Here is a 20,712-nt window from a genome sequence, read left to right as displayed (position 1 = left end):
TCTTCTTTTGAGTATTGTTTGTCCATATGCACTCACTGCTTATTCATTTGGCTTTTGGATATATATATATATATATATATATGTATATATATGTGTATATATATGTAGTTCTTTGTATAATTTGGATAATGGACCCTTTAGGATAAAGATTTTGTCTCCATCAACTCTTCTTCCTTATCCTAGTTGCACTGATTTTACACATGCAAAAGCTTTTTAATTTCATGTAACTGAAATTATGTTTTGTGATTATATCTTTCTATTCTGTAAACTAACAATCTCCCTAGCCACAAAAAGATACCTGATCTATTTGTCATCTGGATTTTTATGGTATAACCTTTAATATTTAGGTCAAAAATCCGCTTTGTATTTACTTTGCTATGTAAAAAGCATTTATTAAGCACTTACTATTTACCAAATACTGTGCTGAGCAATGACAATGCAAATAAAAATTGCAAAGATATTCCCTGCCCTTAAGGAGTTTATTTTTTCATAGGAAGAGACATAAGTGGTCTGAAATTCATTTCTGCCAAACCACTTTGCACCTTACCTAACAGAATTTGCTAAAAATGAAGTTCCTTCCCAAAAACCATTTTGCTCCCAAGTTATCAAACAGTGAATTCATTTGTTCACAATTCTTCCTTTTTAAATCTGTTCTACTGATCTTTTAAAAATCCTTTTAGACAATAAATGTTTAGATCTTGTTATTCTTCCAACTTATTTTATTATTTTTTTCTAGCTCTATGAAGTATTCCTTTTGCAGTTTGATTAGAACAGCACTAAATCTATTCATTTATTTGGACAGTACAATTAGATGGATTCAGAATTGGTTGAACAACCAATGCAAAAGAATAATCATCAAAGGTTTCATGTCAGGTCTAAAAGACATGACACCTGTTATAGATCATGTATAAGGTTCTATCTTCCAACTCAAATCCTGCTGTCCTGTGACTTCATTTACGATTCTAGGAACTAAGTTTAAACCACTTTGATTAGATTGCAGAGATTTAATTAAGGGGCTCAATGATTCTAGCAGAAGCTGAAAAGATAGGGACTCTATTGTAAACCTTCAATTATAAGGTGAAGAGTCTGCATTTTGTTCTGTACTATATATCTCATAGAGTTCTTTTGAAAAAAGCGCTTTGTAAGCTAATTAATTATATTATCTAAAATTTAAGTAAATGGAAATTTTAAAAGATTCAAATAGCTTAGGGCATACCTTTTCAGAAATATAGCATATGTGCAACAATGGGCATCCCTTAATTATTCCCAATGAAAATTATTTTTAGAATCAATATTTATCAACATATTAGGTCAATTGTCCACATTTTCCTAATATCAAAAACAATATTTTTTTCTAATAGCACATATAATTATGAGGTCACTCAACTAGAGTATCAATATTAATACAAATCTAGCACCCAAATTCAACAGAAATAAGTACCATTCTGAAGAGTCTGAGCTCTGGATTCCTTTCCCAGGTTTACATGGAAGCTTCCTCCTACTGATGGAATTTTGCCTGCACCTATAAACATAAAAATTAGAAGAAATTACTGAAGACATAAGATATTCTGTAATTCCAGTGCTATGATTTTTCCATTATATATTGTCTAATATTCTCTTAAACTACAAATAAAAAGTTGTTGTTCAGTCATTTAATTGCATGTTTGTGACCCCATTTGGAGTTTTACTGGCAAAAATATCAGAGTGGTTTACCATTTCCTTCTCCAGCTCATTTTATAGATAGAGAAACTAGACAAACAAGGTTAATTGACTTCTCCTAAGTCATACTACTAGAAAGTATCTGAGGTCAGATTTGAACTCAAAAAGATATATTTTCCTGACTCCAAAAATAAAGGTAAAATAAAAGGTAGTTTTTTAAGTCAGCTACCAAATAATCCAGATTACTTCAGGTACTATAAACTCAATTAACTAAAAAATGAATTTTCCCCACTATCAAAAAAGCCTACTTGGGAAAACTGTCATTGTCATTATGGTCATTCAGAGTTAGAGGTAAAGCCTTAACTTTCAACATTCTTTCTGCTATCTGCTTAATATACACATACACACATGCAGAGACACTCATACAATCTTAAAATAATAGTGTTTCTAAAAGACTCTAAGTCCATCCCTCACCCTCTACTCTTCAAATATTTAGAAGGCATTTATACACAAAATAAAATGCAGACTCTTCACCTTATAATTGAAGGTTTACAATAGAGTCCCTATCTTTTCAGCTTCTGCTAGAATCATTGAGCCCCTTAATTAAATCTCTCTAATCTAATCAAAGTGGTTCAAACTTAGTTCCTAGAATTGTAAATGAAGTCACAGGACAGCAGGATTTGAGCTGGAAGATAGAACCTTATACGTGATCTATATTAGGTGTCAGATACCTAAGGGGAGGTATTTAGGTAACCCACCTATAAAAATCAATGCTCAAGAATTAAATAAAAATATAACAGGCAGATATTTAACAAATATAACAAAACACAGATAATGTTAATTTGTGGTTTTCTAAGTTAATAGGTAGTCCACAGGCATCTGTTTCTATTTGACTTTGATACCACTGATCTAAGGCATAATTCAAATTCTTACAAATGAAAAATACACATGGAAATCAACTCCCTGAAAAATAAAATTAGTGAATTGGAAAAAGAAAATAGCTTTCTAAAACATAAAATTGGCAAAATGGAAAAAAAATTCCATAGAACAAAACAACTCATTTAAAAACTCAACTGGCCAATTACGAAAAGAAAAAGGTAAATGAAGAAAACAATTCATTAAAAATCAGAATTGAACAAATGGCAATGAATGACTCAAGGAGACACCAAAAATCAGTCACACAAAACCAAAAAAAAAGAAAAAAAATAGAAAAAAATGTTAAATACCTACTTGGGAAAACATCAGACCAGGAAAATAGATCTAAGAGAGATAATCTGAGGATTATTGGACTTCCTGAAAATCATGATGAAAAAAAGGGCCTAGATACCATTTTCCAAGAAATCATTAAAGAGAATTACCCAGATGTTATAAAAAAGAGAAGGTAAAATAGACATTGAAAGAATTCATCGATCACCTACTGAAGGCGATCCCAAAATCAAAACCCCAAGAAATATTGTGGCTAAATTCCGGAACTATCAGACCAAGTGAAAAATACTACAAGCATCTAGAAAAAATCAATTCAAATACAGCTGAGCAACAATAAGGATTACTCAGGATCTAGCAGTGTCCACATTCAAGGATCAAAGGGCCTGGAATCTGATATTCCAGAAGGCTAAGGAACTTAGTATGCAGCTAAGAATAACTTACCCAGACAAAATGAGCATTTTCTTCCAGGGAAGAAAATGGATATTCAATGAAGTAGGTGAATTCCATCTATTTTTGATGAAAAAACCTGGAACTAAACAAAAAGTATGACCTCCAAATATAGGTCTCAAGAGAAACATAAAAAGGTAAAAAGAAATCTTGGGAACTATATTTCAGTTAGGATTATACATAAAGAATACATGTATAATTTGGTTTTACTGTTATAATATAAAAAAGAAGCTAGAGGTAGAAAGGAAATTGTACCAGAAAAAAAGGAAAAGTGGAGGTACTGCATCTCACAAAGAAGCAAAGAAAACCTATTATATCTGAGGGAAAGAAGGGAGGGGCATAAACATAGTATGAATCTTACTCTCATCAGAACTGGCACAAAGAGAAAATATTAGACATATTTGATTTACAGAGAAACTTCTCCCACCTCATTGAAAAGTAGGAGGGGAAAAGTGAAAAGGGAAGGAGAAAGCTAAATAGAAGGGAATATGGAAATTGTAAGGGAAAGGTTTAAGAAAAGAGGAGGGACTCTAAGAGGGGAGAGAGATCATAAAGAGGGAGGGCTGCGTGAGGCAAATGGTGCTCACAAGTTTAATACTGGGGAGGGAGGAAAGTAAAGAGAAAAGCATAATCTGGGCTTAATAAGATAGCAAGAAATACAGAATTAGTAATTTTAACCATAAATGTGAATGGGGTAAACTCCTCCATAAAGGTAGATAGCAGATTGAATTAAAAGTTAGAATCCTATAATATGTTGTTTACAGGAAACACAATAGAAGCAGGGCGATACAGACAGAGTAAAGGTAAAAGGCTGGAAAAGAATCTACTATGCTTCAGGTGAAGTCAAAAAAGCAGGGGTAGCCATTGTGATCTCAGATCAAGCAAAAGCAAAAACTGATCTAATTAAAAGAGATGAGAAAGGACACTATATATTGCTAAAGGATAGCATAGCTAATGAAGCAATATTAAACATATATGCACCAAGTGGGTGTAGCATCTAAATTCTTAAAGGAGAAGTTAAGAGAGCTGCAAGAAGAAATAGACAGCAAAACTATAATAGTGGGAGATCTCAACCTTGCACTCTCAGAACTAGATAAATCCCACAAAATAATTAAGAAAGAAGTTAAAGAGGTAAATACAACACTAGAAAAGTTAGGTATGATAGATCTTTGGAGAAAACTAAATGAAGACAGAAAGGAGTACACATTCTTTTTGGAAGTTCATGGAACCTATACAAAAATTGACTATATATTAGGACATAAAGACCTCAAAATCAAATGCAAAACGGCAGAAATAGTAAATGCATCCTTTTCAGATCACCATGCAATAAAAATTACATTCAATAAAAAGCCAGGGGAAAATACACCAAAAATTAATTGGACACTATACTTTTTGGGAAGGTCTCCCCTATTTTTCTTCTCTTAAGAGTGACCCTTAATGCAAACAAGATTAGAAAGGAAAAGTGGGAAAAAAAAACAAACTGGGAAAACATTTTCATAGTTAAATGTTCTGATAAATGCCTCATTTCCAAAATATATAGAGAATTAACTCTAATTTATAAGAAAATCATTCTGGGGGCGGAGCCAAGATGGCGGAGAAGGCACAAGCGACTTTCTAAGCTCTTCTCTTACCCTCTTTATCAATATTATATCAAGCCTCAAAAATAGTCTTGACTGCTACAATTCGTAAAGATAAGAAGTAGAACAACTCACCGGCTGAAGAAAATCTGCAGTCTCACCAAAAAAAAAGGTTGGTTCCGGGGCCAGGGGGGAGATCAGCGCAGACGGGGAGAGAAATTAGGTTCCGAGGAGAGCCTCAAACCGAAAGTGAGAGCACAGAACTCAGCACAAGCACGCAGCCCCAACCCGCAGTACCGGGCTTTTCCTTGGGGCAGATGTGATCCTGCACGGCAGGAGGACACAGACTGGGTTAGCCTCCAATCTGCGCAGTGGGGAGCTCGGCTTGGGGCCATAGAGCTTTTCCAGGGCCGATTTGCATCAGGCAGAGACGGTGGGCAGAGTTTGCCGGCGGTCTGCGGTCAGCTGCTAATATTCACAGTCCCACAAGAGGCTCCGGCCTGGGGCAGTGACACTTTCACCCCTTAGTCTCTAGCCGAGGGCAATCGCTAACCCACTCAGCCCAACTGGGCACTTTGATAGCTCGGCCAGTGCTGAATCCACTTCCTGTTGGGGGAAGGGAAGACTCTCACTCAGAGCACTCCCATACCTCAGAGCCAGAAATCGGTTTGCATCTCTCCCTGCTCTGCAGAGGAAGCTGGTAAACCCCCTTGCCTAGGAGACACACCCTAAAGGCTTTAAAACATGAATAAAAAGATGAAAAGAACTATCCACAGCTTCTATGCAGAAAAAGAGCAGGTCAGCAAATCTGAAGAGACCTCAAACAGCAAAAATGCATCAGACTGTCCTCCTTTACATGATGCTCTCATAGAACAGACCATTAAAAGTCTCAAAAGAGAGTTAGAAGATAAATGGGGAAAGGAAAGAGAAGCCTTATAAGAGAGCAACAACTTCCTGAAATACTAATTGAAAAGTTAAAAATTCCAGGAAGCAGGGAAACAAAATTTGTGAATTGGAAAAACTAAAAAAATCTCAGGAAAGTAAGAATTCACTAGAAAGTAGGATTTGTGAATTGGAAAAGACAAAGAACTCGCAAGAAAGTAGGATCCGTGAATTGGAAAAGACAAAGAACTCGCAAGAAAGTAGGATCTGTGAATTGAAAAAGAAAATAATTCATTAAAAAAAAAATTAGTGAAATGGAAAAAATTCCACAGACCAAAACAATACATTTAAAACCAATTGGACGTATACAGAAAGAAGTAAAAAAGCTAATGAAGAAAATAATTCTTAAAATTAGAACTGAACAAATAGAAACTAATGATTCATTGAGACAGCAGAATCAGTCACAAAAACAAAAAATGACAAACTGAAAAACCATGAATTATCTACTTGCAAAAACGACAGACTTGGAAAATAGATCTAGGACAGATAATCTGAGGATTACTGGACTTTCCAAAACTATGATGAAAAAAGAGCCTAGATACTCTTTTACAAGAAATCATCATAGAAACTGCCAGATGTAATAGAACAGAAGGTAAAATAGGCATTGAAAGAATTCATCAACACCTTCTGAAAGAAACCCTAAAATAAAACCCCAAGGAATATTGTGGCCAAATTTCAGAACTATCAGATTAAGGAAAAAATTTTACAAGCAGCCAAAAACCATTTAAATACCGAGGTGCCACAATAAGGATCACCCAAGATCTGGCTGCCTCTACATTAAAGGAAAGAAGGGCCTGAATATGATATTCCAAAGGCACAAGAACTTGGGATGCAGCCAAGAATAAACTACCCAGCTAAGTTGAGCATTTTCTTCAGGGAAGAAGATGGACATTTAATGAAACAAATGAATTCCATTTGTTTCTGATGAAAACCAGAACTAAAAAAAAATTTGATCTAACCATAGAACTCAAGAGATGCAGAAATAAGAAAATAACTCTTGAGAATTGTATTTCTGTTGTAGATATACAAAAAGAATACATGTATAATTTGATTGTACTGATATAACATAAAAAGGGAAGTAGATATGGAAAAGGGATGATAGCAGAATAAGGTGGGAAGGAGGGATAAAAAGAGGGAAACCACATCCCACAAACAGGCAAAGGAAACTTATCATATCTGAGGGAATTTAGAGAGGGGGAGGAACATTGTGTGAATCTACTCTCATTAGAGTTGGCTCAAAGAAAAATAATCACATTTGTTATAGAGAAAATTCTCTCAGCCTCATTAAAACGGGGAGAGGAAAAGGAAAAGAAAAAGAGTAATAAGGGAAGGAAGGGGAAAGACTCAAAGGGGGAGGGAGGGATATAAAGAGGGTAAGCATCATGATACAAGAGGGGTACATAAGTTTAAAAAGGGGAAAGAGGTTGGGGAGGAAGAATAAGTAAAGAATAATCTGGGGTTATTAGGATGGCAGGAAATACGATTTAGTAATTCTAACCGTAAATGTGAATGGGATGAACTCCCCATAAAGAGGAGGCAGATAGCAGACTGATCAAAAGTCAGAACCCTACAATATGTTGTTTACAAGAAACACATTTAAAGCAGGGAGATACATATGAGTAAGGTAAAAGGCTGGAGCAAAATCTATTATGCTTCAGGTGAAGTCAAAAAAGCAGGGGTAGCCATCCTTATCTCAGATCAAGCAAAAGTAAAAATTGATCTAATTAAAAGAGATAAGGAAGGAAACTACATCCTGCTAAAGGGTACAAAAAACAAGCAATATAAATATTAAAATATATGCAAAAGTGGTATGGCATCAACTTCCTAAAAGAGAAGTTAGAGAGTTGCAAGAAGAAATAGACAACAAAACTGTAATAGTAGGAGATCTCAACCTTGCACTCTCAGAATTAGACAAATCAAACCACAAAACAAATAAGAAAGAAATTAAAGAAGTAAATAGAATATTAGAAAAATTAGGTATGTTGGATCTTTGGAGAAAATTGAATGGAAATAGAAAGGAATATACTTTCTTCTCAGCAGTTCATGGAACCTATTCAAAAATTGACCATATATTAGGACATAAAGACCTCAAATTCAATGCAGAAAGCAGAAATAGTAAATGCTTTCTTTCAGATCATGATGCAATAAAACTACATTCAACATAAAGTTAGGGGAAATAGACCAAAAGTAATTGGAAACTAAACAATCTCATCTTAAAGAATGATTGGGTGAAGCAGCAAATTATAGATACAATTAATAATTTCACTCAACATAATGACAATGATGAGACATCATAACAAAATTTGTGGGATGCAGCCAAAGCGGTAATAAGAGGGAATTTTATATCCTTAGAGGCTTACTTGAATAAAACAGAGAAAGAAAAGATTAATGAATTGGGCTTGCAACTAAAACAACTAAAAAAAGACCAAATTAAAACCCCCAATCAAATACTAAATTGGAAATTTAAAATTAAAAGGAGAAATTAAAATATTGAAAGTAAAAAACTATTGAACTAATTAATAAAACTAAGAGTTGGTTCTATGAAAAAGCCAATAAAATAGATAAGCCTTTGTAAATCTGATTAGAAAAAGGAGAGAGGAAAATGAAATTAGTAGTCTTAAAATGAAAAGGAGAACTTTCCACCAATGAAGAGGAAATTAGAGAAATAATAAGGAGTTATTTTGCTCAACTTTATGCCAATAAATTTGATAACCTAAGTGAAATGGATGACACCTCCAAAATATAGACTTCCCAGACTAACAGAGGAGGAAGTAAATTGCTTGAATAGTCCCATTTCAGAAATAGAATAGAACAGGCAATTAAACAACTCCCTAAGAAAAATCCCAGGACCAGATGGATTTACATGTGAATTTTACCAAACATTTAAAGAACAATTGGCCCAATGCTATATAAATTATTTGATAAAATAGGGAATGAAGGAGTCCTACCAAATTCCTTCTATGACACAGACATGGTACTGATACCTAAACCAGGTAGGCTGAAACAGAGAAAGAAAATTATAGACCAATCTCCTAATGAATATTGATGCTAAAATCTTAAATAAGATATTAGCAAAAGACTACAAAAATCATCTCCAAGATAATACACTATGATCAAGTAGGATTTATATCAGAATTCAGGGCTGGTTCAATATTAGGAAAACTATCAATATAATTGCCATGTTAATAACCAAATTAACAAAACCATATGATCATCTCAATAGATGCAGAAAAGCATATGATAAAATCCAACATCCATTCCTATTAAAAACACTTGAGAGTATAGGAATAAATGGACTTTTCCTTAAAATAATCAGCAGCATCTATTTAAACCATCAGTAAGCATCATATGTAATGGAGACAAACTGCAACCATTCCAATAAGATCTGAGGAAACAAGGTTGCCCACTATCACCGTTACTATTTAATACTGTATTAGAAATGCTAGCTTAAGCAATAAGAGCTGAGAAAGAGATTAAAGGAATAAGAATAGGCAATGAGGAAACCAAATTATCACTCTTTGCCAATGACATGATGGTATACTTAGAGAACCCCAGAGATTCTGCTAAAAAGTTATTAGAAATAATCCACAACTTTAGCAAAGTTGCTGGTTATAAAATAAACCCACATAAGTCATCAGCATTCTTATATATCACTAACAAAATCCAACAGTCAGAGTTACAAAGAGAAATTCCATTTAGTAACTACTGATAATATAAAATATTTAGGAATCTATCTGCAAGGAAAATCAGAAACTGTATGAGCAAAATTACAGACCACTTTTCACACAAATTAAGTCTGATCTAACCAATTGAAAAATATTAAATGCTCTTGGATAGGGCGAGCAAATATAATAAAGATGACAATATTACCTAAACTAATCTATTTATTTAGCGCTATACCAATCAGAGTCCCAAAAAACTATTTTAATGACCTAGAAAAAATAACATCAAAGTTCATATAGAAAAACAAAAGGTCAAGAATTTAAAGGGAATTAATGAAAAAAAAAATGAAATGAAGGTGGCTTAGCTGTACCAGATCTAAAATTATATTATAGAGCAGCAGTTACCAAAACTATTTGGTATTGGGTAAGGAATAGATTAGTTGATCAGTGGAATAGATTAGGTTCAAGGGATAAAACAGTCAACAAATATAGCAACCTAGTCTTTGACAAACCCAAAGATCCCAGCTTTTGGGATAAGAACTTACTGTTTGATAAAATTGCTGGAAAATTGGAAACTAATATGGCAGAAACTAGGCATTGATCCATACTAACGTGACACCAAGATAAGGTCAAAATGGGTTCATGACCTAGGCATAAAGAATGAAATTATTAATAAATTAGAGGAACACAGGATAGTTTACCTTCAGACCTGTGGAAGGGGAAGGTCTTTATGACCAAGAGAACTAGAATCATTACTGATCACAAAATAGAAAATTTCGATTATACCAAACTGAAAAGTTTTGTACAAACAAAACTAATGCAGACAAGATTAGAAGGAAGCAATAAACTGGGAAAATATTTTTACAGTCAAAGGTTCTGATAAAGGCCTCATTTTCAAAATATATAGAGAATTAACTCTAACTTATAAAAATCAAGCCATTCTCCAATTGAAAAATGGTCAAGGATAGAACAGACAATTCTTAGATGAAGAAATTGAAACTATTTCTAGTCATATGAAAAGATGCTCCAAGTCATTATTAATCAGAAATGCAAATTAAGACAACTCTAAGATACCACTACACACCTGTCAGATTGGCTAAGATGACAGGAAAAATAATGATGATTGTTGGAGGATGCGGAAAACTGGGACATTGATGCATTGTTGGTGGAGTTGTGAACAATCCAACCATTTTGGAGAGTAGTTTGAACTATGCTCAAAAGTTATCAAACTGTGCATACCCTTTGATCCAGCAGTGTTACTACTGGGATTATATCCCAAGAGATTATAAAGAAGGGAAAAGGACCTGTATGTGCACGAATGTTTGTGGCAGCCTCTTTGTAGTGGCTAAAACTGGAAACTGAATGGATGTCCATCAGTTGAGAATGGCTGAATAAATTATGGTATATGAAATATGGAATATTACTGTTCTGTAAGAAATGACCAACAGGATAATTTCAGAAAGGCCTGGAGAGACTTACACGAACTGATGCTGAGTGAAATGAGCAGGACCAGGAGATCATTATATACTTCAACAACAATACTAGATGATGACCAGTTCTGATGGACCAGGCCATCCTCAGCAACGAGATCAACTAAATCATTTCCAATGGAGCAGTAATGAACTGAACCAGCTACGCCCAGAAAAAGAACTCTGGGAGATGACTAAAAACCATTACATTGAATTCCCAATCCCTATATTTATGCACACCTGCATTTTTGATTTCCTTCACAAGCTAATTGTACAATATTTCAGAGTCTGATTCTTTTTGTACAGCAAAATAACGTTTTGGTCATGTATACTTATTGTGTATCTAATTTATATTTTAATATATTTAACATCTACTGGTCATCCTGCCATCTAGGGGAGGGGGTGGGGGGCTAAGAGGTGAAAAATTGGAACAAGAGGTTTGGCAATTGTTAATGCTGTAAAGTTACCCATGCATATATCCTGTAAATAAAAGGCTATTAAAAAAAAAGAAAATCATTCTCCAATTGATAAATGATCAAAGGATATGAACAGACAATTTTCAGATGATGAAATTGAAATTATCTCTAGCCATATGAAAAGATGCTCCAAGTCGTTATTAATCAGAGAAAGGCAAATTAAGACAACTCTAAGATACTACTACACACCTGTCAGATTGGTTAAAGATGACAGGAAAAAATAATGACGAATGTTGGAGGGGATGTGGGAAAACTGGGACACTGATGCATTACTGATGCATTGTTGGTGAACTAATCCAGCCATTCTGGAGAGCAATCTGGAATTATGCCCAAAAAGTTATCAAACTATGCATACCCTTTGATCCAACAGTGCTACTACTGGTACTACTACCCCAAAGAGATACTAAAGAAGGGAAAGGGACCTGTATGTGCCAAAATGTTTGTGGCAGCCCTGTTTGTAGTGGCTAGAAACTGGAAAATGAATGGATGACCATCAATCGGAGAATTGTGGTAAATTGTGGTATATGAATGTTATGGAATATTATTGTTCTGTAAGAAATGACCAGCAGGATGAATACAGAGAGGCTTGGAGAGACTTACATGAACTGATGCTAAGTGAAATGAGCAGAACCATGAGATCATTATATACATCAACAACGATACTGTATGAGGATGTATTCTGATGGAAGTGGATTTCTTTGACAAAGAGAAGATCTAACTCAGTTTCAATTGATCAATGATGGACAGAAGCAGCTATACCCAAAGAAAGAACACTGGGAAATGAATGTAAACTGTTTGCACTTTTGTTTTTCTTCCCAGGTTAATTTTACTTTCTGAATCAAATTCTTACTGTGCAACAAGAGAACTGTTCGGTTCTACACACATATATTGTATTTAGGATATACTGTTACTTATTTAACATGTATAGGACTGCTTGCCATCTGGGGGAAGGGAGTAGAGGGAGGGAGGGGAAAAGTCGGAACAGAATTGAATGCAAGGGATAATGTTGTAAAAAATTACCCAGGCATGGGTTCTGTCAATAAAAAATTATAATTAAAAAAAAAAAAAGTAATTGGAAACTAAATAATCTCACCCTAAAGAATGACTGGGTGAAATAGCAAATCAAAGACACAATTAATAATTTCACCCAAGAAAATGACAATAATGAGATGTCATACCAAAATGTGTGGGATGCAGCCAAAGCAGTAATAAGAGGAAACTTTATATCTCTAGAGGCCTGCTTGCATAAAATAGAGAAAGAGAAAATCAATGAATTAGGCTTGGAACTAAAAAAGCTAGAAAAAGAGCAAATTAAAAACCAAAAACCCCCTCACTCAAACTCTAAACTTGAAATTCTAAAAATAAAAGGAGAGATTAATAAAATTGAAAGTAAAAAAAAAATATTGTATTAATAAATAAAACAAAAGTTGATTCTATGAAAAAACTAACAAAATATATAAACCCTTGGTAAATTTGATTAGAAAAAGGAAAGAGGAAAATCAAATTGTTAGTCTTAAAAATGAAAAGGGAGAACTTGCCACTAATAAAAGAGGAAATTAGAGCAAGCTCTTCACTTCTTTAATGTGGAAGCTACAAAATCTTATCTATGATTCTGACTATGGTATTTTAATGGTTTCTTCCCCAAAATCTCTTTTGAGCTCTTTGCTGGCTTGAGACGAATTCTTATTTTTCATGGAGGCTTTGGGTATAGGAGCTTTGATTTTGTTATCTTCTTCTGAGTGTGTTTTGATCTTCCTTGTCACCACAGTAAGTTTTTATGTTCAGAATCCTTTTCTGTTGTTTGCCCATTCCCCCAATCTATTATTTGGCTTTTAAGTTTTGGTTAAAGTAGGGCTCTGAGACTTACATGAACTGATGCTGAGTAATATGAGCAGGACCAGGAGATCATTATAAACTTTAACAACAATACTATATGATGATCAATTCTGATGGACGTGGCTCTCTTCAACAATGAGATGAACCAAATCAGTTCCATTTGTTCAATAATGAATAGAACCAGCTACACCCAGCAAAAGAACTCTGGGAAATGAGTGTGAACCACTACATAGCATTTCCAATCCCTCTGTTTTTGTCTGCTTGCATTTTTTATTTCCTTCACCGGTTAATTGTACATTATTTCAAAGTCCGATTCTTCTTGTGCAGCAAAATAACCGTATGATATGTAGACATATATTGTATTTAATATACACTTTAACATATTTAATATGTATTGGTACCTGCCATTTAGGGGAGGGAGTGGAGGGAAGGAGGGGAAAAATTGGAACAAAAGGTTTTGCAATTGTCAATGATGAAAAATTACCCATGCATATATCTTGTAAATAAAAAGCTATAATTTTTTTTTTTTAAATAAAGTAGGGCTCTGTTTCCAGAGTAAACGGTATACTTCATGGCTTTTGTGCAGCTCTTTTCTTTTTAGAGACCTGTTAAGTTTTCAGTTTTTCCAAATTGTTATGATCCAAGAAGTGTGTTTACTACTTTTTTGGTCTGTGAATTATCACAAGCACTCTTCTCTGCCCTGGAATGAGGAGGAAAGTCCCTACTCCACTGTGGCTATAAGTTCTAGAATGCCAGTGCTCTTCCTTACCCTGAAAACTACAATTTTCCAGTCCAGAACTGCAAACTGGATTTGAGTATGGACAAAGCAACACAATCCTGTCTTACTACTAGCAAAGAGATCCCTATAATATCCTTCTGAACAGCTATTTGACCCCCTTACCAATGGGAATTGAGACCTTTGGAAGCCACCATTGCTGCTACTGCTGCTGATGCTGTTGATTCAGTGGCCCCCAGTGCTTGTTTGTGGTTTGTTGGGGATTGGACTGGAACTGTGCTGGCATAGCCTGCACAGAGTTGTGCTTCCCTCTCAGTCTGGTGCAACAGAACTTTCCTTTTTGACCTTCCAAGTCAATTTGGTGTCTATGAGCTGAAAGGTCTAGAAACTGCCACTGCTGCCATTGATTCAATTGCCCCAAGATGTCATCCTAGTTTGCTGGGGCCAGGGCTGTGCTTACGTGGCCTAAGCCACACTGCATTCCAATCTCACACTGGTACCATAGACCTTTCCTGCTGTCCTGAACTGGAAAATTGTTTTACTCCATGTTTTTGTGGGTTCTGATGCTCTAAAATTAGTTCAGTCATTATTTAAAGGTTATTTGGAGAGGCTTGGGGAGCCACTGGGGAGAGTTCCTGCCTTTACTCCATACTTTGGCTCTATCCTCAATAGTTTCTTTCTGTATACTTAAAATTTGTTTTATTTATTTATTTTTTTTATGAGAACAGTGGAATTTGACTATGATAATACTAGAGTTTCCATTTTGGGAGTTTTTTCAGGAGATGTTTAGTGGATTTTTTAAATTTTTATTTGACTTTTTGGTTCCAGAGTACCAGGGCAGTTTTTCTCTAATTTCTTTCTTTCTTTTTTCTTTTTAAATTTATTTTATTTAAAAAGAAAAACAGGAAAAAAAAAAAACAAAATAAAGCAAAACAAGAGAGAACATTACCATGTGCTCAGCAGAACATCAAGGAGGATTCAAAATATATAACAACATATTATCAGATCAAGAAAGGGTATATATGTGTGCGTAGAAGAAATATTCATAAATGTCCATTTTTCTTTACTTCCTTGTAAATTGTTCTTTGATTCTCTGTTGTGTACCTTTTTTTTTTTTTTTAAACTTTTATTCTTTTTTCCCCTTTCATCTTCCCAGGCCACTCTACCACCGAAGCAAGCTATAATTAAGAAAAGATATGTTTATGTATAGATATTTAAATATATACATACATACACACTTACACCCCACACATATACATATCTTTCCAAACCCTGCTGCCTCTTTAGATTCTGCTCCATATCTTGTCTACTTCCCTCTCTTATCTTTTCCCCTCACCTCTTGCTTCCTCATCTATCCATTCCTCCCTCCTTATTCCTTTATAAATTTTGGAAGGTGCTATACCATATTTTTTAAAATAAAATCTTTTTTAAAAAAGAGAGCTGCTTTAGTGTAAGCAGCTCTAATTCTTGTTGGGGGGGAAAGAGGGAGGAAAATGGTTCCTCTGGTTTCTCTTCCCTCTGATCAGGAACCCCAAACAAAGAACTCTTCCTCCTTTAAGTGTCCAGAGCCAGTGGAGTCCCTGCCTCCCTGCCTCTGAACTCATGGGTATGCTGGTTCCTTCTAGCCCTGGGCCATGTCTCAGCAGCACAGCTGAATTTAGCTTTTCCAATTAGCCAAGATTCACTCGCTCAATCTTTCTGGACTCAAATTAGGAGACAAAGTCCTAATGTGAAAGTCTCAGTGGTTCCTTCTGAGTTCCAATCACACTTAGCTAGTCTTAAGGGATCTCCACTTGATGTTTCTGAGATGTTAGCCTGGAAGTGTTTACACTTCAGACAGGTTAATCCCCAGTCTGGGGTGGGTCTTCAGAAGTTCTCCTGTTGTATCAGGAGGACCCCTGTTCTGCCCCAAGTCTTCTTGATTTTTTACCAGTCTATGTTCGCCCTGGTGAATTTTGTTTTATTTGTGGGGGAAATCTGGAGAGCTTGAAAATTTATCAACCAACTTTGTCCTCTTACCAGAATCCCCTTCACCTTTCTAATTTCTTGAAATATGTTTAGGTTCTTTTGTTGATTGTAGTTTTCAGGTAGTTCTTAAATTATTTCTTTTTGATTTTTTTTCTGTCAGTTGTTCTGATGAGATATTTCAAAATTTCTTCTTGTTTTTCATTCTTTTGACTTTCTTTTATTGTTTCTTGATGTCTTGTGGGAGTCATCAGCTTCCCATTATCCAGTTCTAATTTGTAAGGAATTCTTTTCTTTAGTGAGCTTTTATGCTTCTTTTTCATTTGGCCAATTCTACTTTTTAAGGAATTATTTTCATAAGTGAAGTTTTGTACCTCTTTTTCCATTTGAACAATCCTGTTTTTTAAAATGTTATTTTATCAATATTTTTTATCCCTCTTTACCAAACTATTCATTGTCTTTCACAATCTTCATATATTTCTTTCCCCAATTTTTCCTCTTACCACTCTTTGATTTTTGAAATTATTTTTTACCTTCCAAAAATTTTGGAATCACTTTCCCGTGAAACTTTGTTTGTAACTGTTTTGACACCGCTGCCTTCTTCTGAATTTAAATTTTGTCCTTCCCTGCCACCACAGTAGCTTTTTATGGTCAGGTTCCTTTGTTATTGTTCACTTATTTTTTCCATCCTATTTCTTCACTTTGAATTTTATGCTAAAGTTGGGCTTTTTTCACTTGGGACTGGGGGGTGAAGGGGCTGTCCCAAGGTTCAGGCTTTTTTAAAGTGCTGATTTCAGAGCTAGTTCTAGGAATTTTGAAAGATTTTGTTTTTTTCAATATGATGTAACCCAGGAAGAGATGTAGTCATGATGTAGTCATCCCTTGGGATGAAAATGATACTGCACCTTAAGGTCTTAGGTCCTTTGACATGAAAACAATACTGCTCCTCAGAATGCCTTTTTCTTTGCAACTGCAAATGCTACTGCTCTTCAGAACCCTGATCTCTCTTGACCAAAAGTGCTCCTCTCTGCCTTTTAAGTGTGTCCCAGAAATGGGTAATGGATAATAAAGCTGCCAAAAAACATTTTATTCTACATAAGACAACTGCTAACACAGGAGTTCCCTGTAATCTCTTTATGATAATTGTTGAACTATCTTACCAATCCTGGGCTGAGAGTCCCAAAGCTTCAGTTGCAAATGTTGTACCTGCTTCCAATGCCCACATCGAGTGTTGACATTAAATGGGTTCCAGGTTAGACCCTGCCCAAATGTCACAGATTTTTTTTTTCTGATCTCCTAAGTTGGCTTGTACTGGAAAAGTATCTCACCCCAACCTTTTATTCGCTCTGCTGCTTCAAAATATCATTTGGAGCATTATTTTTAAATTGTTTAGAGGGGAATGTCAATTTCTTGACTCTTATCTACTAGAGTGCTTTAACTTTTAGAAAGCACTTTAGTCTATCTATATTATCCCATGGACAATCCAGCAAAATGGCATTTTTATTATTAACTGTCCTAATTTTACAAAAGAGGGCACTGAAGTTCATATAAGTTAACTGACTAGCCTATAATCACACAACAGGGTTCTCAACTCCAAAACCTGTTTTTTTTTTCCAATTACAAACAAGTTATCCTATTTAATGCAAGAATAATTCAACATTATATATAAGGCTAGGCTGTAAAGATAAAAAATGAAAAATTACATAGTCCTTACACAGTTTAGAACAATGAATCCTAACAAGATGAATAAAATTTGACAGAGATAAAGATAAAATCCCATACTTGGGTTTAAGTATACTATGGGGAGGCATAACTAAACTATGAAAAAGATGTAAGTGCAATACAAATCAACAATATAATGTGACACCCAAAGAAATCAACTCAATCACAGTATGGAAGTATATTTATAAGTAAAATCTTATTTGTAAAAAGTTTCAAGAACTGTGTGCTACACACTTTACAAATATTTCATTTTCTCCTCACAACCTTAAAAGACAGATGCTATTGTTATCCCAACTCTACAATTGAGGAGACTGAGGAAAACAGCATTTAAGTGACTTGCCCAGTATCACACAGCCTGTACATCTATGAGGCCAGATGCAAAATATAGATCTTCCTAGGTAATGAGGAGACCTAATATAAATGCTCAAGAAAGACTTTAAAAATCAAATGAGATGAAGGGAAAAAAATTTTCAATCCAAGAAAAACAATCATATTATGAAAATAAAGTCAATCAACTGGAAAAGGAGATACAAAATCTTAAGGAAGAAAACAATTTCTTGAAAATTAGAATGGGGGTGGAGGATAGGAAGAGAAAGAAAAATAATTACAATTAGGCAAGGGGAAGCCAGCAAAGTAATAAGGAATAAAAATATTTTAAAAAATGAAAAATAGAAGAGAATGGGAAACATAAGAAAACAACTGATCTGCAGGACAAAACAATAAGAAAAGACATAAGAATAATCACTATATGAATGCTATGATCAAAAAAAGAATCCTGATAAAATAATACAAAAAATAAAGAAAATTTTCCTGAAATATTAGAATGAGTGGAAAGTAGAAGTAGAAAAAATACACTGATCACCATTTGAAATGATATCATATGAGGAAATCTACAGGAATACATAGCTAAATTCTGAAATCCCCATGTCAAAGAGAAAATATAAGCAAAATCAAGAAAAAAACAATTCAAATATAGCAGAGCCACAATTAGAATCACACAAGACCTAGCAGCAGCTACATTAAAAGACTGCAAGTTTTTAAAACACAAACACAACACATACATGGGCATATATGCGCGCACGTGTGTGTGTATGTGTGTGTGTGTGTGTGTATAAAAGCAAAAAAACTAAGGTTGTAGCCAAAAATGTTACATCCATCAGAGTTAAGTATAATTCTGAATTAAAAAAAAAATACATTCAATAAATTGCCACAGATTTTCAGGATTTTGTTGCAATATCAGAACTTAATAGACATTTCATATACAATATCCAAGAAAATATAAGGTAAACATCAAAAACTAATTACAATGGACTCAATAATTCCAAACTGTATTTTATATGTGAGAATGTAAACTATTTATCTAAAATTGTCACTAGTAACTGAAGAGTTCAAAAGAAAGATTGGAGTAGAGCTGAAGGCTACGTGATTCCAAAAAGCAAAACCATATAGAAAAAAGTAAAAAGAGTAATTATCATAGACAAATGAAGTACCAGAGGAAAAACTGATGCAGAGAAATTAGATAAAGGAGGAGAGCTGGTAGTTCTCAAACCCTACTTTCATTAGGAATGGGTTAGAGAAGGAACAATAAAGAAGGTACATTACTTACATATATATATATATATATATATATATATATATATATATATATACATATTCACACATACATACACACACACACACATATATATGTATATACATATACATATACATACATATATATACATATATATATATATATATATATAAAGAAAAAGAGAGAGGGAGAGACAGAGAAAGAAAGGTATAATGGCTTTCTAAATTTCTAAATTCAAAAAGAAATAAGGTTTGGAGATAGGGAGTAGGAGGGAGGGGATAAGGAAGAGATTTAGAAGGAAATATTTTAGAAGTTTTTGAAATTTGTTTAAAAAATGTGAGTGAAGAGAATGGAGACGGGATAATAGAAGAATATGTAGATTAATGGGAATAGGATATGGTTTTTAGATGAACAGGAATGGGATAAAACGGGAACAAAAGGGAAAGGAAAAAGTGGGGGGTGAGGGGGAGAGGGTGGAGGATAAGGGAAGAGATCCTTGAGGGTAATAGGTTAAAATAATAGGAGGGCAAGGTAGCAGGTTGAAATTAGTGTAGTTAGAAAGATATGGAGAGATCTGGACTTCACTTTCAGAGAAACAGAGGAAAAGCAAGCATAGTATGGTCTTACAAAGATGAAGATGACGATATATGTATATGATTACAGATATCTATGTATACATATTATGTACCGTGTACCTGTGTATATAGGCTTCTTGGGGGAAGGAGAAAGAGGGAGTAAGGATGAAAAAAAGAAAAAAGTAAAAAGTGCACAGCAGAAAACAAAAGAACATCTACAAGGAAGCAAAGCTAACTAGTCATGACCACAACTCTATATTATTTGTTATATAGTCTTTTTTTAAATAGAAATGTGTTGCTTTATATTTTAAATCCTTTCTTTTCTTCTGCTGTGCACGTGGCAATGTTTTTTTTTTCTTTTCATAGTACATTTAAAATAAAAACATATTTACATATACACATAAAATAAATGGGGATGTTTAGCCCAGAAAACAGAAGACTTAGTAAAGACATAGTTGTTTTCAGTATATTTGAAACACTATCATGTGGAAGAGCATTTAGACTTGTTGGTTTAGTTTAGTTTTCTATATTTTCTATAGTTTTCTATAAGAAGAGAAGTAGAACATAAAAAGAATTTAACTCTTAGAACCCTTCAAAAGTGAACTATTTCGGGGGGAAAAAAGCTTTCCTGGAAGGGATAATCTCTGATCTAAAACTGAGAGAGAATTTTAATAAGCAAAAATACAAGGAAAATTTCAAATCAAGAAAATACAAAATTGCAAAGTGGTGGGAGAAAATAAGATCAGTGTAAATTGTCCAGTTTGGATAAACTGTAGAGTATAAAGAGGAGAATAGTATAAAAATAAGGTTAGAAGAATAGGTTTTAAAGGCCAACTGTGGAGGTCCTCAAATTAAGCAACTGAGATT

The 20,712-nt window shown here is 34.2% G+C and overlaps 1 protein-coding gene across 3 annotated transcripts in view; it reads right to left on the bottom strand.

Moving 5' to 3' along the window:
- The window catches only part of BRF1 (BRF1 RNA polymerase III transcription initiation factor subunit), a 153,277-nt gene that overhangs the window by 118,481 nt on the left and 14,084 nt on the right, over positions 1-20,712 (bottom strand). For 2 of the 3 annotated variants that reach the window (XM_031952992.1, XM_031952993.1), the window contains exon 2: positions 1,442-1,522. The exons of the other annotated variant lie outside the window; for it this stretch is intronic. In XM_031952992.1, the coding sequence (XP_031808852.1) occupies positions 1,442-1,522 (81 nt within the window). The remainder of the gene's footprint in view (positions 1-1,441; positions 1,523-20,712) is intronic. 3 annotated transcript variants of the gene reach the window in all.

This window comes from Sarcophilus harrisii, chromosome 2, assembly GCF_902635505.1.
Source record: "Sarcophilus harrisii chromosome 2, mSarHar1.11, whole genome shotgun sequence".
Taxonomy (NCBI): Eukaryota; Metazoa; Chordata; class Mammalia; order Dasyuromorphia; family Dasyuridae; genus Sarcophilus; species Sarcophilus harrisii.
The sequence above is the reverse complement of the archived record's forward strand: the minus strand, read 5'-3'. Positions and strand labels throughout refer to the sequence as shown.